This window comes from Armigeres subalbatus, chromosome 3, assembly GCF_024139115.2.
Source record: "Armigeres subalbatus isolate Guangzhou_Male chromosome 3, GZ_Asu_2, whole genome shotgun sequence".
NCBI lineage: Eukaryota > Metazoa > Arthropoda > Insecta > Diptera > Culicidae > Armigeres > Armigeres subalbatus.
In genome coordinates this window covers 416,529,174-416,557,165 of record NC_085141.1, presented here as the reverse complement: position 1 = coordinate 416,557,165, position 27,992 = coordinate 416,529,174, and the positions used below count along the sequence as shown (strand labels likewise).

General features: G+C 38.7%; 1 protein-coding gene across 1 annotated transcript; it reads right to left on the bottom strand.

Annotated features, from left to right (window-relative positions):
* Positions 1-53: 53 nt before the first annotated feature.
* Positions 54-27,777, bottom strand: LOC134224279 (N-acetylgalactosaminyltransferase 6-like). Its single transcript, XM_062703614.1, has 5 exons — positions 27,497-27,777; positions 2,250-2,635; positions 1,815-2,173; positions 369-1,249; positions 54-311 (listed from the first exon to the last, which is right to left on the bottom strand). Exons 1-5 carry the CDS (start codon positions 27,545-27,547, stop codon positions 132-134), a joined length of 1,857 nt encoding a protein of 618 aa, XP_062559598.1. The 5' UTR covers positions 27,548-27,777; the 3' UTR covers positions 54-131.
* Positions 27,778-27,992: the final 215 nt, after the last annotated feature.

Below are 27,992 nucleotides of genomic sequence, written 5' to 3'. Positions count from 1 at the left end.
TTTTTGACTATGTTGTAACAAAATGCATTTTCTTGGCGAGTAAGTTTAATTTTTCAACGAGTTTTTTTTTCATTTTTTATTTACAGTAACCAGTCTATAAGAGGAACAAATAAAACGTTCAAAAATGAGCATTAGGGCAACAGCTTAGCTCCATAGGTTTGCCAATTTTTTAAATTAGTCTCATCTACAAAACCCCACTCCCATCGCTGGGTCTTTTTTCTGTGATCACATTGGGATACAATCACTTTTCGTCCCACGAGATCAAGACACTGATTCCGACTCGGTTTCCCGTGCAGAATTAATTGATTTTCCTGAAATTTTAAAAATAATTAAGTTTGAGAAAATTTCGAAATTTTATTCAATCTTACTACATCGTACTGCCACAACTGATTACCCTGCGATTCATGGCAGTTGAAAAGTATTACTTCGGAGTCATCACTCGATGCGTCTAGGCACTTATCCACGCTGGCAACTCGAATGTCTCGGTAATAGGTCAGGGTGAGGAACTGATTGTTCTGGGGGTGGGTCTTGTTCGCAGCGCAGCTAAATACGCCAATAGGTTGCTTTGCTTTATGGTTTATCGAGTCCAGACACAACTTAGGATTAGCTAAGCTCTGAACTCTTCCTGAAGCAAATGGCTTCGGATCTCTGAACGGATAGCGAACCACCAGATCCGGAGCAACCTCTTCCAAAAACCACTTGAATGGTTTACACTGAAGCTTCTCCCTCAATGCTTTCTGCTTGGTTAGATCGCCTGCATCGACTTTGTCAAATTGTCGATTTCGTTCGTACAGAAACTGTTTGTATTCATCCATCCACACTTCTGCCACTCTTTTGAAGTTTTTCGTGACAAAGTTTGTTCCTCTGGGATTTGGGAACGGTGCATACCCTCGATACACATGACCAACACGAGAACACGGTGCATCAACCATTTTACCGCCACATTGCCAAATCTTGAAGCTCAACTCGTACTGCTCCCCACCCCATATGTCCAGCCCTTCATCGTAGCCACCGAGCTCCCAGAAAAACTTTGCACTAATGGCAAACAATCCGCCAGCCATGATGGGACTTTCGAAGGGCTCGGTTGGATCCAATTGGTCTTGTGGCCGTAGAGGCAATCTCTTGTACAGGAACTTCCAATCGAAGGCACCCCGTTTCCCTTCATCTTGGGCCCGATAGTGGAATGTATCGTGCGCGATAACATCGATGAACGGACAAACGCACGTACGATAATCCTCGGCTATCGGCTCTGGAAATATTAAATAGCGGAAAGAAAAATTAAATTAAAACAGAAGAAGTTAACAAACAAGGAAAATATTTCAAAAACGTTTTGGTAAGTACTGCCCGCAATAAAGAATTTTGTCTCAATCTCGTATAAGTTGAAAAAATCAACATTTGGTGTTCAGACTTTCCGTTCTTAATCTTATTCTACGTCAATCCAACATCTTTTAGCTCTGTTTTAATTAGATAAAGCTATACCGTGACCTGCCCTAATTCCGCGCATCGCCTAATACCGTGGTTTTCATAAAACATCAGAACCTGGCAATCATGGACATCACATTATTTGGTGAAATGTTCAAACATAATATGTTTGAACATTTCACCAAATAATACGATGTCCATGATAGCCAGGTTCTGATTTTTGATGAAAACCACGGTATTAGGCGATGCGCGGAATTAGGGCAGGTCACGGTACTCAGTGCTTCATTTCGAAAACAAATAACTTTCATAATATTTCATAACCAGAGAAAAATTCATCCTGAATTGAAAATATCGTCGAAGGTAATAAATATATGATACGTGATCTAATTTACCTAATAGCGGAGGCAGCCAATTCACATTCACCTCTGTATGTGAGTCGAGCACGATCAGCACGTCTCCGCTAGCAACCTTAGCTCCAGTCAAACGGGCTGTTATCAATCCCGATCGCTCTGGCAAATTAATTAGCTTCACTTTTGGTGCCAGTTCACTCTGTACGAAATCCTGTAACGGTTTCCACAAAAACTCCTTGGTGCTATGATCGTTGACCAAAACGATTTCCTTCAGAAGTTGCGAGGGCGATCGATTAAGAACACTGTAAACGGTTCGCAGTAACGTGCTCCAGTGCTCATTGTAGAAAATAACAATCACGCTGACCGTTGGCAGTTCCTGGAGATAGCGCTTTTTGCGACATCTGAAAACTAGAGAATGTTGAAACAAAAAACACGCTTTCAATTAAATTGCGCCCTCTGACAGCGCCATGAACTTACTGTTGATGTCTGATGTCCGGCACCGATCGGTTTAATGCAATCATATCGCTAATGACGGCCGAATAGCCATTTTCTTTGAACAATTTCTCGTTCAGCTTGATATCCTCCGGTTTTTCTAGCTTGACAGGCTTCCCGTGCTCACCGGGACCTTCCCGTTCGGTCTCGTACTCGATATACGCATAGTCATGCCAGTCGACTCGAATGCGATCAACGTTCCTGCGACCACCGTTGAAGAATGGCTCATCGCTGACGTAGCGGTAGTAAAGCGCCTTTTTAAAGTTGGATAGACTCTGGTACTTGTGAATGATGAGCACCACCGTGATGATCATGCAGGAGAATATAAAGAACAGCTTGAGAATCCACTCGGCGATGGTGGCCTGGCGAATCTGTAGAACAAAAGCATACCATTGTAGTCATAATTTGCTGTATCAGATAAAAAATCAAGAATAGTGTTATTTATTCAAAATCTGAAAAAATGAAAGAAAACTATAAGAACCGAAAAAACATGAAATTAAATACGCTCGATGCATTTCGTTTTCTCTTTGACCCAAAATTTTGGTTAATCTTTTCCTTCCCATGATAGCTGATGTTGTAGAGCACCTTTCAAACTTTGTTTCAAGAACAATAGCATTAATTATCACATGTTCATGGTCTTATTAGACTGCTTATATAAACAAAATAGTGAAACTATTGAAAGAAATCTAGTAACTATGTATTTACAACTAGTAATGGTATTCTGATTGATATGTTTTTCAAATCACTTGATTAAACGTGAATTGAAGACATGTCATCTGCCATCTGATTACTAATAATTAGAACGATTAATTAAATTGCGGTTTTCATTGAATGAAAACTCTTAAGCTTTTAGCTTTTAGTTTGCGCGATAATCAGTACAATGAAAAATTTAATTTCTTCATCCTAATTTTCATACAAACTATAAACGTCTTGTGCTAAATCAGTTTTTATTCATATTAGCTCAAATTTTTGAAAGAAACTCAAAACACCAGACAAAATCAAAAAAGCGTGGTGGAGAAAAAACGATTTTTTGAACCACCCTAATACGACATATCAAACTTCATGATTTGCCATCAGAAAAACGTAGGATAATGTTGTTTTGGTTTTAAGACTGCTTCTGTTCTGGTCACCCCCAAGAACATCTGGAAATTGATGGAAGCGATTCCAAGCAGAGGTCTGCACCGCCGTCGAATATTTTTGGCACGCCGCACATTTTTGCAAAATTTGTCATACCGTTTGTCTATAATTTACCACTTTGATTCAATTTTTTCAGTATAATTTCCGAAGAATTCCATACAACATCATTTTGAAATTCGAGAGAATATTTCGTGAAAATACCATACAGTTTGCCTTTGAAATTTTGAAAAACTCTGAGCATGAGCATGAGCAGGATAACCGTACAATTCGTAGTTGATACTTCGTGATTGACTAGAACTTGCAAAATTGCACAGGGTTTTGGCTACCATTCTTAATGTACAAGATTAGGAAATTCATTGCATTTTACTAAGTCAATTACAGCGCTGGCCACGTCATTTTTTTTTTTTTTTCCTCGTTTGTCGGGTGAAGATCACTGCGTCCAGATTTTAGGACTATTGTGATATACCCTTTTACTGTGAAATACGCAAGTTATCTCAGTAACATGTTTGTCACTGAGATACCTTGGTATCGACTGAACTCAAGACCATCTATTATTGATGAATAGAGATCCTGAGTTACAGTATGTGACTCCCCCATTCTGGCGAGACTAGCTTTATGAAGCCAACCACGTCCTTGGGGGATAAGATCCATATGTCAGCAGGCCCTAAAAAGGGCAGGGGCAGTGTCCAGTTATTAGACCGGTGTAGATGTTGAGATCCCTTTTGTTGAGACCTAATAGTTGTTGGGTTTTCTTGGGGTTAATCGTTACGAGCCTTTTGGATTGGCTCGTATGGGGAAGTGCATTCCAGTTTGATGTGATTTGACTGACCATATATTTGTTCAGTTCCATTTTTACAGAGCAGTCTGAGATCCCGCAGAAGGGCTCAGGGCCAATGAACCTTTCATTAGATCCATTCCTGGCTAGCTCATCAGCAATCTCGTTTCCCTCTAGACCCGTATGTCCTGGGATCCAATATAGGTAGACTCGATTGCGTATGGATAAGTTTTCAAAGCCAGAGTGCATTCCACACTAGCTTTGAGTTACAAGTGTAGTTATTAAGCGACTTAAGTGTTGCTTGGCTGTCAGAGAAAATACATATTTTGCAAATCTATACTTTCTCCTCAGGCATAATAACACGCATTCTAATATTGCATATATTTCCGCCTGAAATACTGTGGGCCACTGTCCTAAGTGGACAGAAATTTTTGTTAGCAGGGCCATAGATTCCGGATCCTGTCAGATTATTCATTTTCGAACCATCTGTGAAGAAATTTATAGAGCCTGTTGGAACGTTGGTCCACCTCCTTCCCACTCCTGGCGGGAAGGAATGAACACATCGTAAGGTAAGTCATAATTGACTACCGTTTCCATCCAGTCACTACAAATTCCTATTGCAGGATTTATGGCAAATTCATTTAATATGCTGAGGTGACCCGTAAGGTCTCCCGACAGCAGTGTTTTGTTCTCTTTAACCTTAGAGCACTTTTTCCGCTTCCAGCTTTATGAATTGATCTAACTGGGGCAGGTGAAGCATTGCGTCTAGGGCCAAAGTGGGTGTACTACGAACTGCACCAGTGATGGCTATGCAAGCGGTGCGTTGGATTTTGTTGAGCTTAGCCCTTGCAGCAGCCTCACTCATTAGTTTTAGGCCACCAGACAAGGGAAGCGTAAGTTGTCCTGGGACGGACAATGGTTTTATATATCCACATGATCATACTTGGTTTTAGGCCCCATCTTTTACCAAGGGTTTTTGAACAAACCCAAAGTGTATTGAGACCTTTCTGCACAACTGATTGGAGATGAGAATTCCAATTAAGCTTTGCGTCGAGTATGACACCTAGATATTTTACTTCACTTGAATAAACTAATTGTGTTTGATTCAAGAAAAGGGGTTTCAGTTGTACCTTTCTCCGTTTGGTGAAAGGGATAATGGAAGTTTTTGTAGGATTTATGAATAGTTGATACTTTTGACACCAGGAAAAAGTGTGATTTAGGGCAGATTGCATTCTTTCCACGATAACACTTTCGAATTTGCCTCGTACAATAATGACAACGTCATCAGCATATCCAACCACTTCGAAGCCTCTTCTCTCTAAGCTGTCTAGAAGCTCATCCACCACCAGTGACCACAACAAAGGAGAACTTGCGGACACCCCCTTGTTGCTTTAACAGTGATGTATGAACCGCTAAGCTCAGAGGAGATTTTCCGATTAGCTAGCATAGCATGTACCCAGGTAACAATGCATGGGTCGAATTTTCTCCTCAACATTGCTGACCCTATAGACGAATAAGAAGCGTTATCGAATGCGCCCTCAATATCAAGAAATGCTACAAGAGCAATTTCTTTTTGCATTAAGTGTTTTTCGATTTTTGAACTACCGTATGTAGTGCCGAGATCGTAGATTTTCCACTTTGATAAGCGAATTGGTTTTTTTGACAAAGGCATTGCTTTCATAAATTTGTGATTTATGTACTCGCATAGTACCTTTTCCATAATTTTGAGCATTACAGAGGATAAACTACTTATCGGCCTGAATGCTTTGGGGTTGGTTTTATCTCTCTTGCCTGCCTTCGGAATGAAGACAGCCCGGATTTGACGCCAATCGTTAGGTATGTGCCCCAAAATCAGACTCGCCTTAAAAATCTCAACCAAGGGTGGAACCAGTGTTTTCTCCTCTTTTTGGATCAACGCTGGAAATATTCCATCCATGCCAGGAGACTTAAATGGCTCGAAAGATCTCACAGCCCTCTCAACCCTGGCCTGAGTGTAAGCTTCCTTTGCAACCTTTATTGCGTCTTTTTTAGACCCAGATACCCATGATTGGATCTCTTGTGGATCTGAGACAGCAATTCCAGTGCCTTGGTCGCCGATGCTCGACTCAGGGATTGAATCAGGGAAGTGGATCTTTAACAATTCGCTCAGTGTATCGCTAGGCTCTACAGTGAGCGAACCATCCGTCTTTCGGAGGCTACCCACACCATTGGAGTGGTCTTTTGAAAGAGTATTTTGGAGTCTGGCCACTACGGGTGTATTCTCTATGCTTTCACACATTAGAATCCACGATTTCCGTTTGGCTGACCTTATTTCTTTGTTGTAGTTCGTCAGGGCCTTTCTGTATAGGCTCCAATCGCCGGTTCGCTTAGCCCGATTGAACTCCCTACGCGCAGTTCTCCTAAGCTTCTCAAGAGTTTTATTCCACCATGGAACGTCTCTACTCGAACTAGTTGATTTAGTTGGCCACGTCCTTACGATCATCAAGAAAAGGAAGAATTATTAGTTCAACTCTCGTTGTTACTAGAGACCGAGTATACCTCTGCATCTCCACGATCGTCTCGAGGATATTATGTTAATATGAAGGGATGAATTATCTGGATTCACTTTGGTAAGTTATGGGATCTATGGGATAGGAATATATGAATGGAAATGAGAAGAACTAGAGCAATGAGAAAGTATTAAAAATAATTCTAATGGGATGAAAGTTTTACAATTAGAATTTGGTTGTTATTAAATTCTAATACTACACACACGTCTACCGCACCACCGCTACCCGTGGGAATTTGATTTGAAAAGAGATTGAGATATAAGATAAACGAAATAATCTAATATGAAATGGGACAGGGCCAGGCATCGAACCCTTGATCTCCTGCTTATGAGGCAGAAGCAGTGACACAAGCACCTTATCAATTTGCCTTTGAAATTTTGAAAAAGCTCTCCGTAAAAACAAAAAAAAATTTCGAGTGGAAATTTCGAAAGATTTCTCGTTGAAATCCAAAGAATTTCTTTTTAAAATATAATTTTTGAAAGGAGAAGAGTGGTTTGGCAGAAAGACATTTGACCGAAGGTCACTAGGTCGAAAATTGGTTTTACCGAATTTATCGTTCGATCAAACATACCATTTGGTCGAAGCCCATCTAGCCTAATGTTATTTGGCTGAACATGTCATTTGGTCGAATAGTTCCTTTGGCCGAAAAAATTGGTTGTCCGAAAATGCCCGAAATGGTCATTTGACAGAAAGAACCATTTGGCTAAAGGTTTCGTTTGGCTGATTTGATCATTATGCCAAAAAAATCGTTCGGAAGAAAATGTAATTTAACCGAAATGGACATACGTCGTTTGGCAAAATCAACCTAGGGTACATGTACCCCTAGGGGTACCTTCGCTGGCCTCTGTTGTATTATTTAATTGCAAGATATACTCATTTCAAAAGCTGTTTTTCTTATATTATACATCATAATTTGAAACGACTTATACGCGTTTTATTCAGTCTGTTTCATTTACTCGACGTTATTACCTGATAGAACGGAATCTATTTTTTTCTAGTCACCTTCAGCATGATCTGCTTTGTAAGATTCTCAATTTTTAAAAGTTCCATCGAAACTTATCACTTCTATCTTATTTCTAAACAGGAAATAAAATTTCCCAGAAATGGAGTTAAGATTCCTGGAATTTCCATCAGAATACTAAAGTTTCAGGATTCCAAATTCTCAAAATATTTTCTGGAACTAAGAGAGCTTTAGCATAGCATTAGCATAGCATTAGCATAGCATTAGCATAGCATTAGCATAGCATTAGCATAGCATTAGCATAGCATTAGCATAGCATTAGCATAGCATTAGCATAGCATTAGCATAGCATTAGCATAGCATTAGCATAGCATTAGCATAGCATTAGCATAGCATTAGCATAGCATTAGCATAGCATTAGCATAGCATTAGCATAGCAGTAGCATAGCATTAGCATAGCATTAGCATAGCATTAGCATAGCATTAGCATAGCATTAGCATAGCATTAGCATAGCATTAGCATAGCATTAGCATAGCATTAGCATAGCATTAGCATAGCATTAGCATAGCATTAGCATAGCATTAGCATTGCATTAGCATAGCATTAGCATAGCATTAGCATAGCATTAGCATAGCATTAGCATAGCATTAGCATAGCATTAGCATAGCATTAGCATAGCATTAGCATGGCATTAGCATAGCATTAGCATAGCATTAGCATAGCATTAGCATAGCATTAGCATAGCATTAGCATAGCATTAGCATAGCATTAGCATAGCATTAGCATAGCATTAGCATAGCATTAGCATAGCATTAGCATAGCATTAGCATAGCATTAGCATAGCATTAGCATAGCATTAGCATAGCATTAGCATAGCAATGCAATTCGTAGATTGGACACTAATGAAACTCATGTTTTACTTTTGAGATTCTTATCTAGAATGCTATCAGATATCAAAAAGGGTAGTGGTCCTTGATTCCAGTCTTAGACAAAAATAACAAAAGCATGAGGATTACTACTCCAGGCCACGCCCATCTTCACCATAACTAGGGAGATGTGGTACTTACTTAACGAGAGGCCACCGACTTAGCGACACCCTCAAAAGTACCACGGAGTTGGATAATGAGGAAGTTATTCGTTGGGTCGGGATTTGCCTGTAGCTGGCAATGTAACCGTGGTAGATCTTACCCCGTAACACACCACGTAAAGCTGTCTAACCAGCGTTGCAGGTTAATATTTTCTGGAACTAAGCGAGATTCGAAAAATATTTTGCTTTCGCTTAGTCGAAATTAATGTTTGATATATACTGAACTACGGTGATGCTCGATTTTGGTAAGCCTAAAACAAAAATAGTGTGTAGTAGGGTATCTGCTCCATTATTAATAACATGCTCCTATATCAATAACATTCGCAAAACAGGCAATTTAGGCTCAATTTGTGTCGTGTTTTGTTGTTTTCCGACGTGCTCACTGCTGAAAAAATCACAAAAATGAGAAACAAAACAAATAGCGCACCAATTCTTTGTTTTCGAATGGTATTGATTTGGGTACATGGTATGAATTCAAGGAGCAGTTCCCCTATTTGTCAAGCACACTTTTTTTTAAATAATTTCTTATAGAATTTCTGAAAAATTTCTTATGGGCAATATGAAGAATTCCAATCCAAATAAATTCTTTCAAATTCCGAATAAATTTCCGTTGGGTTTAAAAAATTTACGTAGTAGTGAAAATTCCGGAAAATTTGTTCAGTGCGAGTTGGCTCTTGTTTCGGACGGTAGAACGATCGCGCGATTTGCCGAAATTTTGTGTTTTGTTTTGTTTTTCCTTAGGACGGTTCGTAAGTAAATTGATGAATATATTTTATTATTTTTACAGCATATACTGTTATTGACAAATGCTCTATATTGTCGAATAGAGCTCCCTATTATTCACCTTTCCCACTAACACAAATTTTCCTTCCAGAGACATCTATGAAGGTAGTATGGGTTCCCTGCATCTTCACTAGTAGATGTTGAACTAACATTCCTTCCCTTCCTTCCGTGATTGTAAGGACGTGGCCAGGTATACAACTACTACTGTATAGGAAAAGGTACTAATCCCAAGTACCAATTTGCGACAATATGTATACAGTAGATTGCTCAATTGAGCATTGTATAGCCACCCACGATTTGTACAATCACATATGCTATGCTAGTGGAAATTCCGGAAAATTTTCGAAATGTCGAAATGTCGTTTTACCGAAAAGCTAATTTTGCCAAAAAAAATGGCGTACAGGTCGTTGGCCGAATGTTCCATTTGGCTGTTCGTGTTCATGTCATTTATCTCAATAAACTTCTCAACAGATAATACTGAATTAAAAAAAATTACATCACAATACACAGCCACATCTCAGTTGTTCCCCAATCCTTTGCGGTTAAATATCATTTGACCAAAAGTGTTATTTGACCGAAAATGACATTTGGCAAATCGGTTGTACAGTCGAAGAGATCATTCGGACAAGTCATTTAGCCGAACGGGACATACGATCGAAAATGCTTTTTGGCCATACATTTCAGTTAGTCGAAAATTTGTGTGGCTGAACTAAGACCAAACTTTCGACCAAATAGGTCATTTGACAGAATATGCCGTTGTTACAACGGCTTTTTAACTTTCTGGGGGCCAGGGCCGTGTTACTCCCAGTTCTGATGAGACCCCCTACCAGGCTTGTAAAATGTCATCTGCATGTCATTTGACTAATTTGTTCATAACTTTCTTTAGAAGCCAAATTTATTCCATAATTTTGAATGTAATCATAACGCTTGAGTAGGGCTATATTTTTGTCCAAGGGTACATTGCTCTAAGTATAACATCTGAGGCTGGAGAGTGAAAACTCTCCAAAATGTCACGTGTCATTTGACATAATGTCATTTGAATGACATTTTGCCTCCCACGCCCCAGATTACATAATTACAGCAAAGTCATGTTAGACAAAGTTGTAGGTCTATTTAAGCGCTATAAGTTCGTCATACAACATGAATTAATAGCTACCTTCTGAAAAAAGTTCTGCGAAAATTTTACAAACGAATGCAAATGACATTTTACAACACTGCCCCCTACTACAAGCCTCTATTGTCGTGACACTCCGCGATAAGTAAACACTCGAAGTTGACTCACGAAAAACGCCCACTTTATTATTGGTTGCAGATACACTTTAGTTCCGTCCTTGACGTCGTACTTCCTTCCTTTTCTTATGCGTCCATCATCAAATACCGAATAACGGCTTCGCGCTTCTATGTACTTCTGAATCAGGGGTGGATGCCAGCTTCTTTTCGGCGGAATGGAGCCTAACGTGGACCCTTTGCCTATGTCGAGCACCCCCGTGGACGTATTGTAAGAAGCCTGGTTCTATATCACCTACGGGAGACAGGTTTCTATGAGGGCATGTAAGGAGTTTTATAACGGCGGGAAACTGTAATGGCGTTTAATAATAAAAACCGCCACGCCCTCGATATCCAATTTTCTACTGTAACTCTTTTTAACTTTCTTTTCTACCACTTCCTTCAGTTTTCCAACTTCTTTCGTTCATATGCCTTTGGAGAGTGTTCAATAGCCTTTCGATCAAAGGCGTAGGATTGCCAATCAGGAGATGGCAAGTTCGATTCTCGGTCCGGTCTAGGATAATTTCGAATGGGAAACATTCTCGACTCCCTGGGCATAGTGTATCCATTGTAGTTGCCACCCAAGACACATACTCATGCAATGGAAAAGCTTTCAATTGATAACTGAGGGAATATTTTTCCAAAACGTTCAGTATTTTTCCAAAACCTGCGGATCAATCTAGTAGGCCGATGGCGTGATTGTTTACCATCATCACCATAATTCCACAAGGTAATATGAATGTAATATATTAAACCCTGAAATTTAATTAATTAAAATTTAAATAAAAAGCTTTAATAATCAGCATCTAATGGGAATTTTCTCATAATATGATGAAAAATCAAAAAAAAATAATAGACTCTACTGAAGGACGCCTTTACGTTCCTGACTCCCAATTTCACGGAAAACTAAATTTTAAAAATTAAGGTTCTCAGCAGTATTGCATCGGAATTTGATTCTATTTTCTGCAATCGATCACAACATTCCTATAGTTTCAGGGACATTGGTCATCGTTTTTAAAATGGACGTGGTTCCGGAATGGGAGTAAATACTGGGGTAACCTCCCGGTTCGAAAAAATGGCCACTGCCAGACCAAGCCGGAAACACGTCTTTCGATGTGTCAAACTTCATGATTTTGTTCATAGAAATGTGTTCTGAGGGTATTTAGTTCATCTGGTCACATTCCGAAATACCCTGGAATGCTGGAAGTGCTGGAAAGGAAAGTGGCCACTTTTTGATCAATACGAGACACTGAAGACGACCTTACTGTTGAGATCGAAATACGTATCTGTCAAGGTATAATTAAGTGATGGAATTAAATGAAATTGTACAAAGTCATCTTATGACAAGTGAACTTCCAATAGACATTCCAAAGGGTTGTCCGTGAAATGTCCGTGAAGACATTTTTTATGTGCTCCAAATATGTTTGATCAATATCTGATTATATTTATTTTTTATCATATTATTTGTTTACACTATCAAAAGAGAAAATCCTACATACTTCAACCTTTAAAGCTATAAAACTCTATAAATTATGAATTCCACTTCGAGCTTAGGTATCGCTCGTTAATAAAATTAAGTGCAATCTCAACCAACAACTAGGTATGAAAATTTATTATTAACGTGATCAAAGTGCTATTTAATCCAACCGAATGATGGGCATCAATGTGTGCATACCTGGGGTCTTCAGTTACCTTGCGAGCAAAGGCGTAGGATTGCCAATCCGGAGATGGCGAGTAGGATTATCAGTCCGGACTTGGATGTTTTCGGGTTGGAAACTTCCTCGACACCTTGGGCATAGTGCATCCATTGTACTTACGACACAATGTACATACTCATGCAATGGCGGGCATAGAAAAGCTTTCAATTAATAACTGAGGAAATGCTTAAAGAATACTAAGTTGAAAAGCAGGCCAAGTTCCAGTTGGAATGTGGAACCATTGAGGAAGGAGATATGGGTGCGTACTCCATGGGACGTCTATGATCATGCGAAGAAATTTATTCTGCACATCTTGTTTCAAATGATGACTTCCTATATGTACAACATTACCGAGAGAGTTCATGCATATGTACGTGCCAAAACTCCTATCAGCTAATGCAACGTACACACCAGTCAAGCAGTTCGACGAACATTGACTCCGCCCCCACGAAAACGCTTCGGTTGCTGCTTTGTTTGAACGTGTGTGAAGTTGTTCGAACAACCATTTGACAGTTGCCGGCTCGGTTGGAAAAAATTAAAACGGTTTGATTTTGGTTTGAGTTGTCGGGGGTGGAGTCAAGGTTCGCCGAACATGTTTGAGCATTTGTAGTGAAGTTGCACAAACCCCCATATATTTTTTGATGGTTGGTGCTCAAGTTGGCACTTCGGTCGTTCGTGTGTTATATTGTTAGTCGAATAAATTGATTGTTCGTGCCGCTGTTGGTTAAATTTGATGGATGTTTGAACAAACGAGAGGTGGAGTCAATGTTGGTCAAACTGCTTGACCGTGTGTACGTTCCATAAGTCACAGTTAATGGAACGTTCAACAAACCGGAACAGCTGAACATTTTGATGCATCTTCACCCAACCGGCATTGCACTCGTGTGACATCACCTCACAGCAGGTGTCGTTATCAGATATGCACAAGTTTCAAAAGTGCCTTCTCGAAGCTACCCCAACCCATCCGATCATTCCGTCAGTCATTAAAGCCAGCGCGCATCCTCATCATTCAAAACATCTACAATGTTGAGTCATATTAAGTACGATCAACGATGCTGGTGACGTTTCAGCGGCGCGCGGCGCTTGTGTGCTACCACTGATTTACACCCTCAGGTCAGGTGTAGCGGCCCGGCGGCCGGCAGCAGCGACCTTGACCGTGGCGCTTTGTCTCTTTAGCATTTGTACCCGTAATTTACTGCCAGTTAACGTCGCCGGCCTCTCCTCCGCTAAGCATATCACTGTCAATAGCATCTTGATACAGAGGAAGATGATCGTGGATAGGGGATTATCGAATAAAATGGGCTATCTTATGGCGTCACAGACTGTTGCACGTTATGTAATCCATAGTTAGGAATAAATATATTTTCAAAAATGCGAATATATTTTCAAATCTATTTTCAAAATAAGCACTTTTTGTATATGAACATTGGATTCGGTGCCCCAACTCTCCAGTGATTTACGATTCTATTTTCCTTCACTTCAAGATCACTTATCCCAACCTTCTGTGTTTTTTCGGTAGCAACAATACCACTGTGCCAATAGTTTTTTTTTGCTTCGTTCTATACCCATTTCCTTCTGCCGCTACTTATAGGTAATGTACATTTTGTGTTTGGTAAAAAGATACGGTGCTTTTGCGTAGGCGCTTCATTATCCAATAGAACGATTGGAAGATATGTTGAGAAATGATCTACATTTTTTGCAAATTTGTTTGTATTTAACATTTTTGTACTACCGTCGTGCACTCCGTGACTTCAGGTGCTACCTTAAAAAAAATAACGAAAAAATTACCAAATTTGCCATCCGACTATCAACAAGACACCCGAAGACACGTTATGGTAGTGTCTTTGTTGAAATCGTTTGATAACATGTTTACAATAAATCAGCAAACTGAGAAAGTACCTTCTTACGAAGTTGATGCATCCAAGTTATTTTGCTGTCAGGCTTGAGATATACCTGCCATATTGTAGAGTGAGTCATAAATGGAGCTCATTATATGGTGACCCCACATTAAACACGTGCCACGCAATTTTTAATGGAGTTTTTATTTAACCTACAGTTAGGTGAAGGTGTTTGATCCAACATTTTAGTAGTCATTTATAAACTATGTCAGCTAGGTGTAAATTTTTCTAAAAAAAATTGTAGCTTCAACCATCCTTCAATGTTTTGATCGTTAAATAAAGATATATATGGTTTAGTTATCATCAGACATCGCTTATGCCACCAATCAACATGGAATGGTAGTGTGGGAGATGATGATGAGCTTTGCAATCTTTGCCAAGGCAAATGAGCGCTACTGCCCATATTCGGCGGATGTCAAACAACGATTAACGAGCGATTGTTGTTCTGATAAACTAATTTGATGATAAGCCCCTTTTCGCACACCCAACAAACGCAGAATAATACATGATTACAATAAATTGTTTATTGATATAAATTCCATTGCGGTGCGAAGCTTATCAGTTTATATACAAATCCCTATATTAGCCTATATCGCCTTTCTTTGTTTCAACTAACATCGGAGTGAAACCTGAATTTCAAAGGCATTTATAAGACGATTATCTGGATAAAGAATCATTTGAAATTATGTTTTGAAACCAATTTATGACAAATTTCTAACAGTTTCCCATGTGTTTGAAAAGTTTTTTAGGACTCAATGTAGATTTTATCCAGATTTTGTAATCACATCATCACTCCTTTTATTGAACTTTATTTATTTGCGACATGATTTTCTAGATTAGTTCTTCACTCAAAATAAAAACACAAAATACAACTCACTTCAGAAATGAGAAACCCAAAGTTCTGGGGAAAAATTATTAAACGTATATTAACATATACAATTTTCCTGGAAAATCCAGTCCATTATTCCCAGAGAAATAAATAAGCCGAAATAGAAATAAATTTCAATACAAAATTTATGTTGGTGTAAGTTTTGCCAACAAATTAATTCATGCGAAAGTAAATGTTTCGCAAGATCTTAGCTTGAATTAAATTTAACTGAATTTAATTTTTACTAAAAGCCCCACCAACTTGATTTCAAATTCTGGAAGGGAGTACTAGATTATCTAGTAATTTTATAGAACATCCCCAGTTTTTTTGGATAGCACTGATAGCTTCAGTTGAGTTGGGGTCTCCAGTTAGCCTGACAAGCAAAGGGGTAGGATTTAAAGTTCTATGAACTACAATTATAAAATTCATCATTTGATTATATTGTTGAAAGAATTATTATTTAATTTACATACTGGAAGTTGAATGGATTTCTGCTAATTCTCAGATTTATATTAATGAACAAGCGGATAGTTTAGCAAAACTAGGTTCATAGAAATTTTATTTGTACTTTTTCGAGACTTATTTTAAGTTCTTATATTTGCTATAGTCATCCGAGATATAGATGATGAAAAGAAATTTCAAAATTAGGATTTCCAATTCCAATTTCTGTTCGGGATATTTTAGGAAGAAATTTTCTTCCTATTTTGAGTGTTTATCTTTTTCAAAACTTGATATTTCCTTTTCATGATCCTGATGCTTCTCAATGGTATTGTCGCTCCTTCCCTTGTGTTTGCTGGCACCATCATGTAGTTTTGCCGCATGAGCCTTCAGTATTAGGTTTGCTTTACAACGTTTTATGAAAAGGTAAAGAGGTTTTGTGCCCTTTCGAGAAAGAATTCATAGGACATCACTTAAAGGGGTTCCTCCCTCATTCAAAATATTAAGCTGAAAAACTAAATAAATAAATAAATACTAGATTATTAGCCGCCAATAGGCCATTTTGAACAAAATTATGCAAAGGCAATTGGCTCAAATTGCTATCCGATGCACCAGTTTTTTCCGACTACCACCACCCCGCCGGAAACCAGACCAGAAGGCATCGGCGAGCGCTCGTCATCAACGAATTAAGCAACGCGGCTCTAACAGCAGCAGTACCGGTACGTCAATTCCCACAATCAGCAGTAAACCAACCATCAATAGTGTTTTCTAATAGATTCCCACCCACACTACGAAAATCAATAAAAAAATCAAAAAAAAAACATAGTTTTCAACCACGAAGGATTACTTTTAAAATAATCTAAAATAAGTGATGTTAATCTGCACGTTGACGTGCGGTAAGATGCGCGGCTACAAAGCAAGACCATGGCTGGGTTCGACTCCCCGTGCTGGTCTAGGTCTAGGCAACAACTAGCTTAGAAACCTCGCAGTTAATAACTGTGGAAGTGCTTAATGAACACTAAGTGAGGCGGCAAAACCAGGGGTCACTTGCTACTGAGAAGCTTACAGTGAGCTAGAGCCAATAATTGGGGTACAAGAACCAACGTATGGACATGCAAGGAATTATCAAGCTAATTAAAGAAGCAGCGATGGGAAGATCAATCTCTGGAACCTATTTTCGTATTGGTGTTTGCCACGGGGTTGTTCCAGAAGGTTCTCCCGACGGGTGACGTTGCTGTGGCCGGGTTCTTGAGATGGTCGTAGAATGGGATTCGGGCTTTACCTGATGTCGGTTACGGGCTGGTACCGACGGGACGCCAGCGATGACAGAGGCCAGCAGGGATCTTGAGATGGTCGTCGGGCGGGGTTCAGAATCGACCTGATGTCGGTCACCGGCAGGTACCGACGGGACGCCAGCGATGACAGAGGCATGCAGGGTTCTTGAAATGGCCGTCCACGCAGAGAAGATCCCCATAATGGTAGAAGTTAGAAGACGAACGGTTTCATCATAGAGGTCACTCCGAGCGCATGGCTCGAGGTCGCGTCCTTTTCTGTTCAACGGAGATCCCCTGAGGGCGGTAACTTCGTGTTTCTCAGCCGGTCGCAACCTAGGCACAACCTTCTAGGAGCGTGGACTTCGGCCAAACCTGGCGGTAAAGAGTTCCTGCACTTGATTGTCGGTGTTATTGGCGCTTTGCGACACACTTCTGTACACGGTAATGGTCTATTCCCGACTGACTTTTCACCCTCTCATCCTTCTTCTTTTTTTGATTTCGCCCTCGGAGTTGGGGTTACCCGAGACAACTCCGCTTGGATTTCGCGTTCCACAGTAGCGTTAGTAAATAATTACACTATTAAAGGAGGAATAGTCATTTTACTAATAAAATAGATGACTATTCCCCCTTGTTGGCACTACATGCGGAGTTTCACATTTTTTAGGTAGTTTTTGTAGTTGTTATTTTTGGTTGAAAGTACGTGTTTGAGCAAACCTATTATATTTTCTGCCCACCCTAATGTTAATGTAAAGATGAATGTATTTGTAATCCTCCCGTACTATATGACAAATAAATAGTCAGTTTTATACCTCCGCCATGACAGGACGGTCAATACCGTGATTGATATAGTTTTATTGCTTAAAAACACAACGTAGGATAAAAATGCCCAATAATTTGCAAACATAATTGGTGCCGTGACCGAAAAGAAATTTATATCGATATGTCCAAACAACAATCTATTGTACTCGTGAAGCGGCCAACGTATACGGACGATCGTCGAATTCATCGCATCACCACAGAATGCTGCAGTTTGTCCGTTTACTTCCAGCTACGATAGTGTCACTGTGAAGGTAGCTATCTAGCAGAGCATCAACTGTCTAGCTCTCCTCCTTACTGCAGCAATAGGCTCGGTATTAGACTAGAAGTGATGCTCAACTCCAGTGGACAGATATTCGAACAAATGGTCGGCAGCTACAAGAAACACTTATTATTCAGGCTGGATTCCGCTCCACTTCCTACTACGATGGTGCGGCCTCTTAGGTAGCCATCTAGTGAAGAGTGTTCGATCTCATCCCGCTTTGGACTGGCACAGTCTTAGTTGAGAAACATTCTTTGATCCAATGGCGAGTGCGCATGCCGAACTATTCTGATTTTTAGTGTTTCACAGTGCACAGTGTTTGTTTTATTTCATATTTTGTGAATCTAATTGAAAACAGTTCGTTTTGGGGGGAGTATGTTTGAGCAAACCTATTATATTTTCTGCCCACCCTAATGTTAATGTAAAGATGAATGTATTTGTAATCCTCCCGTACTATATGACAAATAAATAGTCAGTTTTATACCTCCGCCATGGCAGGACGGTCAATACCGTGATTGATATAGTTTTATTGCTTAAAAACACAACGTAGGATAAAAATGCCCAATAATTTGCAAACAGTACGTTAATGCTCAACGAAGGTATTGTAACCGTTCTTGGTAACAACCTATAAAATCCAAAGTAATAAAAAAAAATTGCAAAAAAATATTGATTTGGTATTACCGCAATATTTTTTTGCCCTGTTAATTAATATGGGCGAAACATATGTATGGTAAAAATCAAGTTATTTCTGAGCTCTGGTCAAATTTTCAGCTAAATAGGTCCACGGGAAACCGAGGTCTAGAGCTCCAAAGTTGATCATTTTGTATAAAAAAAACGGCTAGTGGGCACTTTATTATACCGGCCACTGCATACGAAGCACAATAAATAACTTGTGAACACAGGTCCTGCTTTTCTAGGCACTGTTTGGATAAAAATTCGTTAATTAAGTAGTGCGATCACTGACGAGGGAATTTCTAAAGCACGAAGGGGAACGTAATCAACCAAATTGAATATTGAATATTGAATAAAAAAAACTAATATCCCGCCAATTTTGATAAATCCTGGGAAAACTTCTGGAGAAATTCTAGAGAAATGTAGAATTTTGTTTTTTCGGAAAGTTCTTTAAAAAATGTTTCTTAAGTTTCTTTAGGATTCTTTCGAAAATCACTCCAGGATCTACTTCGCACATTCCTTTAGTAAACCCGTACAAAATACCTGAATTCTATCAGAAAAGTTGTTGGTCCTAAACGAATTCCTTAAGAAAAATCCAAACTAATTTCTAATAAATTCCTACGCGAATTTTCAAAACCTAGAGAAATTTCCGAAGCAATTTCTGAAGAAATTTCCGAACGAATTCCCAAAGAAATCTTCGAAAGGATTTCCGAAAAAATTCCCAAAATATTTTCCGTAAATGTTCTAAAGAAATTTCAGAAGACATGTCCGAAAAAATATCGAAAGATATTTGTAAACGTATTTGAAAATTAATTATTTAAAAAAATGTTCGAAGGAACATTCTTTGTAATTAAAAAAGAAATTTTTAGATTTATTACCGAAACTATTTCCGGAGGATTTTTCGAAGAAATCCTGGGAGGAGGTTCTGAAGGAAATCTTGAAGGAATGTTCAAAAGAATTCTTGGAGTAATTTAAGAATGTCGAAAATTCCTTCAGGAGTTTCTTTGAAAATTCCTTTAGGAATTCATTCAGGAATTCTAGTTCCTAGAATTTTGTTCTAAAACTAGGGGAATTTCTAAAATTATTCCTGAAGAAATTGTCGATTTTTCCAGGGATTTCCGAACTCGAGGAACCATTTTTTCGTAAGGAATCCGTTGTGCGAGTTTTGAACTGTTTTCTGAGGGAAATTCCGAAGGAATTACTTGATCGTATAACAACAATGTCTTTGAGTGATAACATAAAACATTGGCGTAAATAAGAAGGGGGGGGGCTAGGGAGTCTTAGTTCTTCCTAGAAAAAATAACCTTCCTAGGTTTCAAAAGTTAGTAAACAGTGATATCAATTTTCAACATAGAGCATAATGAATTACTGAAAAAGTTTGAAGACAAAAGTGTTATCTTCCATATTCACCCTATCATAATGAAATGAGTGGAAGACAAATGAGCTTGTTTCTCATTTCCGAGGAAGATTCCTGTGTGGCAGTGAAATTGCTTTTGATGTCAATAAGGGTCAATAATTACTGCTCCTGGACTTCATCTCATAGTATCGGACTCATCCCACGAAAAACAAAGCAACAAAAAGGGATTGGATTTGTTTTCCCTTTTTGTGATTTTTTCAGCAGTGAGCACGCATGTTAACAATAAGAATTCGTCGCTTCTTGGTGCCATATTTCTTTGTTTCGTGATGACATGAATATATGTCCAGTGAGATGGAAAACGGAACAGTTCCGCTATGTGCCTCCTAATTGATTTGAAAGCATCGAAGTAAGCTTCATATGAACAACGGAGAGCCACCAAAATATCAATCAAAGCAATCGAGGTACTTTGCAAGCATCCGGACGTACCTATGAGATTTTGTAAACAAAGATCCAAACTTCGATTTGTCCAATCAAAAAGCCCTCCCATGCAACCCATCACCACAGATAGGTAGGGCCAGAGTGTATGTAATTAAGAGTGGCGACATGTGCCGCATTTGACAGGTCTCCTGCTCGTTTGGAACACGATTTTGTATGGGAATGACAGATAAATTTTGTTTCAATTCTGACAGTGTCGCCACTCTTAATTACATACACTCTGGGTAGGGCAATGCTTCGGCTAGCTAGCAATCATCGGCTGGTAAACAAACCCACTTCGATACTGTGGGCTACAACAGAAAGCATGTGTGAGTGTGATTGATCCGATTTTGCCTTAGGTTGTTAGACCGTATTAATCACATTTTTTCCCTATTCGGATGTGCCACTGTGACCAGTTATTAGATTATCGTAGCATACCCCGTATCCTTAGTGTAATCACATTACTGTACTATGATAACTTACTGAGGCAAAATGTTCGCGAATTTTTAAAAAGAAGCTTAAAATAGAGAAAATAGATGAAAGGACTATAGCCCCCCTATGCATCTGGGCTAGTTACGCCAATGACATTACACTCTATAAGATGGTGTGATCCCTACATGAATGCTCATGACAATTTACTAAATTATTTCGGAATAACTAGCCAAATTAAAAATATTTTTAAAAGTGTTATATCGCGGAAAAATGTACGCTATATCGAGTGACGTTATATCGAGTGTTCGTTATATCCGGGGTACGTTATATCGACCTGTATAATGAAAAATTTAATTGTGCTATGAAACTACTTTTCTCTACTCGACAACTAGCAGTAGCGAGCACAACCAAGATGCAAGAGACTCTCCGGCAATCCCAGGGTCGGCTAACTACTGGGTAATCAAGGGTTTTTCGCGGTAAACAAAAACTAACAATACAGGAACATTCACTATTTCAATATAACTTATTAGATCCTAATTGTGGCGTGTGCGTGTTGTTCTGTGTAATAAATTTGTGTCAAACGTGAAGGTTCCGAAACAACAACATAATGACAAAACAAAAATCCACAATTTCTAACCAAACGGTTACAGCTAAGTCAATATTTATTCAAATCAAATTAGACACAATTGAAAAAGCGTGGTAGAGCGAAATCGATTTTTTTAACCAACCTAGTGAGGATTGGGGGCCCTCCTTGGCCGTGCGGTAAGACGTGCGGCTACAAAGCAAGACCATGCTGAGGGTGGCTGGGTTCGGTTCCCGGTGCCGGTCTAGGCAATTTTCGGATTGGAAATTGTCTCGACTTCCCTGGGCATAAAAGTATCATCGTGCTAGCCTCATGATATACGAATGCAAAAATGATAACTTGGCTTAGAAACCTCGCAGTTAATAACTGTGGAAGTGCTTAATGAACACTAAGCTGCGAGGCGGCTCTGTCCCAAAGGGGGACTGTAATGCCAATAAGAAGAAGAAGAAGAAGAAGTGAGGATTGAGGGAGTGAGTAGTGTGAAGTGAGAAGTGAAAAATGAGAAAAGAAAAGTGAAAAACAAGGAGTAAGAAGTGAGAAGAGAGAAATGACAAGTATAAAAGGGGGAGGTGAGAAATGAGAAGGATGAAATAAGAAGGAAGATGAGTAAAGAAAGAAGGAAAAAAAAGAAAAAGGAAAAAAGAAGGAAGGAGAAAGAAGGAGGAAGATGAAAGAAAGATGAAGGAAGAAGGAAAAGAAAAGAAAGAAGAAAAAGTAAGAAGAAAACGAAAGAAAGAAAAGAAGGAAGAAGGAAAAGAATAGAAAGAAGAAGGAAGAAAAAATAAGTAAGAATGAAGAAGAAAGAATAAGGAAAAAGGATGAAAGATGAAAGAACAAAGAAGTAAGAAATAGTAAAAGGAAGAAGAAAGAAGGAAAAAGGAGGAACTGACTTCTCATTCGACCTAATGACCTTCGGTCTATGGCCTGATACCTCCGGGAGACAATCCGAGATAGTCATGTTGGTCCCGGTGACTTCGATGCCTACTCTACGGCATGCAACGGACCCATCCGTATACCTGTGATCGTTGTGGGCCAAACACAATGGATACGTTTGCGTGCGTTTTGACAGTTTCCCCATGGAATGAAATCTCTGTTTAGTGGCTTGGCCGTTGACTACCTGAAAGCCACCGAGTTGTCACCCCGCCCAAGTAACAAATTTTGCTTTAAGGCACATCTAAAGTAGAATGTAAGCACCACTTGATAAAACCAGAAATAAATCTAGAATTCTTTTAACACCTTAATAAACTAATCATAAATCTCCTATAAGCTCAATTTGGCCCACTCTACAAGAAGTTGTAGAGAAATAGAATACGAATGTCTTAAAACTTTTTAGATCTGTGCAAAACGTATTTCTCATGGTTTTCAAATCTATCATAAAACTATTTCAAAGTCTTTTTAATCTCAAACTAATTCATAATATTCTCATTTGAGAATGCTTTAGACCAAATTATATTTATAAATGAAAACAAAAAGGGGAATCACTGAGAATAATACAATGTAAATATTTCACACAAAATAATTGTCGCCATGTCTCTAAAAGCAAATAGTACATTTCATATTTTTGCAAATTTTAGTTTAAACATACAAAGAAACAACTTGCGCTTCAAAATTGGCTGTCGATTTTTACGTAAAACTACGAAAAATCGACTAGCGCTGAAAAAATATTGCGGTATTATGATTATAAAATTATTCCAATAATCAAAGCGCTTTTGAATTATAACGTAAAAATTGTTCATGTTGAATAAATCTATAAAAGAGCTCGTTGTAACATGGATTATATTAAGTATGACAATAAAATTTAGCTTATAAGAGCTGTAATTTACAATATAATTCCTAATCAATCCGAAATTTCCAACATGGTTGTTATTTTTCAGTCAAGCAAAATAGCAAAATCACCATTTTATCGTTTTACTCTAAATAAAACCATTACAAATTAATCCAGTTTTGAATAAAACAATTTTCTTTTGAAAAAACTGGTTTAAAACCGTTTTATCTAGTTTAAACCCATTACCAGAACCATCGCCTTTATGGCACTCTTGAATAAGGGTGGGTTATCTGTGAATATTTTGACGGATGTTTGTTTTGGTTTTGCGTTTCCATTGGTACTGGAAATCTACATTTTGAATATTTGTTCATTTTGAAGGTAATAATAATTATTATTAGCGCATTAAATAAAATAACTTATAACTCTATTTATAGTATGCTTTTTAAGGTGGACAAAACAAATTTTTTTTTCTAAGTGAGGGCAAAACGAAAATCTGTAACTCAGATAGTGTGGGGATGGGTGTCATAGAAGTGCTCACCCGACCGACTGAAATCAAAACCCTTTTCATTGGCCTCAATTATCCCGGCCATTAATTAAGGTCACTCCTGACGGAATCCAAGTTTCAAAGTGCTCGCGTTTTCGGGGCACACCACTCGATACGGAAGCAAGGCGCAACTGTCATTATTATTTTTTCATGCATGCTGCGACGCAGCAAAACTAAATCAACAAAAATGACAGTAGTGCGTTTCTTCCGTATCGAGTGGTGTCTGAAATCGCGAGCACTGAAACAGATTCCGTCAGAGGACCTTTACAATGCATCGTAAAGGGATTGTTGATAAAGAAATATGTTTCAGTGTCATCTCCAGTAAGTGGGAAGCAAAAGGCATCCTGGCCGAAAAAAATTTCTAGAAAAAAAACCTGCTAGGAAAGTTGTGACGGACGATAAATGGAAGAAGATGTACTGCGTGAGAAAGTGTATAACGGTTTTTAGAATTGCACCTAATTTGCTAAGTTTTCATGTACTCTTCTTTTGAAATATCACTTGACTTGATTTTTTCAATCGGTTGGGTTTCATTCTTGATATATATGAATTAGTTTTATACCAGAACGCAAAAATTTAACTGATACTCGAGTGATTCATTTCGGTTTTTATGTGAGTTTATGGAACAGTTGTATTTTATCCCAGGGTGTCAGAAGAATTCTATAAGAAGCATTCATTTAGACTTATTGTTCAAACTTTTAATGTATCTAGGAGAATGTTTTAAAAACGTTCATAAGAGCATAATCGCTAGATCATTGATAGTTTTTATTGTTCAATTGAAGAGATTTCCAACACTATTTTAAGAATCTTAAAATTTGATGCGCCTTTTTCTTATTGAAAGCTCTTTTAAAACACACCAGTATTTTAAAATCATTCTTAAAGCCATTACTAATTATGAATAAATTCAAATGGTTTTGGATTTGTTACTTGGGCGTCGGAAATTGTGCACTATGTTGATGTTGGCTTTGAATAAGTGCCGGTCATATAAGGAAAGGATCCTGTATTATTGCGGCAGAAGAGGCTAACTGTCAAAATGCCTGCCTCGGAACAGACACATTTGGCTCTAGACACCAACCACTCGTAGCAACTCGGAAGCGCCTCGAACATATGAGTTAAAGAACGGCGACAGAGGGAGATGTAGGTCGTAGAATAGACGTCTATCAATGATAGCTTGCCCGACCTTTAACCGGAATTGGTTCGGTGCGCTTTGAAAACCGTCCGAACCAAATTAAATCTGATCCTAGAAAGTGCGGTTGGAATAAGAAGCTCCTGTCAATGGACGACACTCCAAGTAATTTTACGATTTTTTTTTGGGCTGGAATGGTCTTCCAGCTTGACACATGGCCCGGACAACTGGCGCATCCAACGGCAGACGTGTCCTCTGATACTCTTACTGACGGTCATAGTAATGCCCACAGAGCAGACCCTGTGAAAACAGCATTGACGGCAGATTGTGTTTTTATCTGCGTGCGGCATGGAGTGTCGTCAACGATCATCAGCAATATCTCGTCGGCAAAGCCGAACATGTAAATGTTTAGGGGAAGTGAATGATATACACAAGGAACAGCATCACCAGGACCTCCTCTGGAAAAGTCATTGAAACCTGGTTCCCGTTTAGGACTTGAAAGGAGCACCTCGTGAGGAAATTTTGAACAAAAGCAAGGATGTTGCCAGAAATTCTCCACTCGCTATAACATTGAAGGACTAAGCGGATCCAAATACTGTTGAGGGCCTTGGAGATATCCAGAGATAACAGGTCGGCGTTATTGCCCTCGCTGTAACACCTTGTAAACAAGCTCTGTGTACTGTCAAAATAAGTGAGGTTAAATTAGAGTTTGCATTGGTCTATAAAGACTATAGTCTTCATATAGGCACTATAGTGCCTATTCGTGTCAAAATTGATTTGACGCATAGATGAACCAAGAGGTTGTCCGTAACCATACGACCAGGTGCGTCACCTGAAAGCAACATTCCACCCGAATAACCTTTAGCACTATATTACGTCTTTTCGGCTATGTTCCACTATTAAAGAACTCAGGTTTGTCGCATATACTGCTTATTTAAATGCCTACGGTTACCTGAGAAGTGCTCGAGTAATCCGATTAAAAAGAGATTAATAAGAGGTGAGCTGGTTTGAAACATTAGGACGTCTATGCCACAGACAAGCTACCAAAAAAATCCTGAGAAAAATATCACAACTCATTGAGATGAAAAAAATCTTTTATCTCATTTTCCTTCTGAAGATCTTGTATGGATTTATTCAGTAGTTCAGATTTCATGGAAATTTCAGAAAAATCCAAAATAAATCTAGGCAATCTAAAATTTCAATTTAAGAAGCAAGTCGAAATAGCTGTTTACGAAAATACGAAATTATTTTCATCGAAAATTGATGGATACAGAAAGTGATCAAAATACAGTGATGGATCGATTTTTAGGCTCTTCACAATGACAAAACGCCAACAATTTTAATTGTTTTTTCGAAAAAAATGAGGGGTTGTGAGTAAAGAGTGTAAGTGACACTTTAGGGATATTTTTGTATCGTACCTGTATTAGTTTTAAATATTATTTTTTTACATTCAATTATCATCATCTCATTAACAATACGAACACTTATAGTAATCCATAAATCATTCATGGTTTCGACCATTACTTAGTTCAATGCCCCAAATTCAGATAAAACCCGACATAAATCATACCTTGCCTCGATCTCATGGTGAGTCACCGCTTCACTGCATCGCTGAGGCAAAGATCCGTACACCGTTCGAATTTGGTCATTAAATTCCAAGTCTCGAATTAATTAAGTAACCGGCCGCGGGATGACCGCCGAAAAGGTATATGAGCAGAAATAGCCCCGGAAAGCAGAGATAACAAAAACATAAAAAAAAACTATCACACATGAACGTGTTTGGGGATGGCTTATGCTTGATTACAGCCACGTTGTGTGACTTCACGGTTCGGCCAAAATGCGACCACTAATATGAGTTGAAGGTATGTGGTATTTTGGCAATTGGTGATTCTTCGTATGTCACACATGCATTACAATGTTTCTTCAGTATACTTCGTCAATGAAATTTTAAATTTCCTATTGCCAACATTGTATTCAAGAAAGTCAATTAACTCGATCTTATATTTCGAAGTGTATATACCGATTTAGAAGTTAGTCAGTGATTTACCAGGAAACCGCCTCTGAAAAATGTACTATTTCCTGAGGACTTATTAAAAAAAACTAAAATAACATGGTGAATCGCAGGAAAAGGCGATGTACCTTAAAACAAATTTGTTTTCTTTTCAAATAGGAAACACATCATTTCGTCTTAAATGAAGATTCGTAAAATGTAACGCATGCCTTTAATATGTGTGACAATTTCGAATGAAAATTTTGATGGAATCAAACTGGTTCTTGAAACATGTTCTCGTAGACTTCTTTTTTTGTTTCTCGAATTGAAAAAAAAATTAACCAATACGTAAAAACTGAGACGTAAGAATACTCTTGCAATAGACTTTGATATATGTTTTCAATCAATTTGCGACGTAAATTCAACTTTTACAACAGAGCGTGTTACTACACTTTGATAACAAATCGAACATTATCGTACCTTGCGATAAGCCGAGTGTTTGATCTGCCTAAACAACCTGCTAACTTTCATCTTTTCCGGTGCGATATGAGTAGTCCCACGCAATGCAACACTTCTGACTGCATTGATAACTGGTCTCCACTATCACTTCACAAGCTGCTCACTGTTCTTCGCGATCTGAATGAATTCTGCGAAATTTGGCCAAATGGTAAATATCAGTTCGCTAGCCGCATTACCGGTCGGCCTTTCGCTCAACGTCAGCTTCGTGCGAATCAGTTGACCGTTTGATAAAGACTAGCCAGCGGTATCCGAATTCTGTCGAGTGCTGGCTAGAAGCTTCCCGCAGCCATAACAGTTTCCGCACGCGAATTACGTAACAAAGAAAGTCCGATAAAAAAGCTCGAAAGGAAAGCACAATACCGGAATTATGGAATTAGGTTTTATTTTTATTCATCGTCTCTTTCCTTTCCATCATCAATGGACGACCCTTTGCTTGAAAACTTCGCTGCTTCACTAC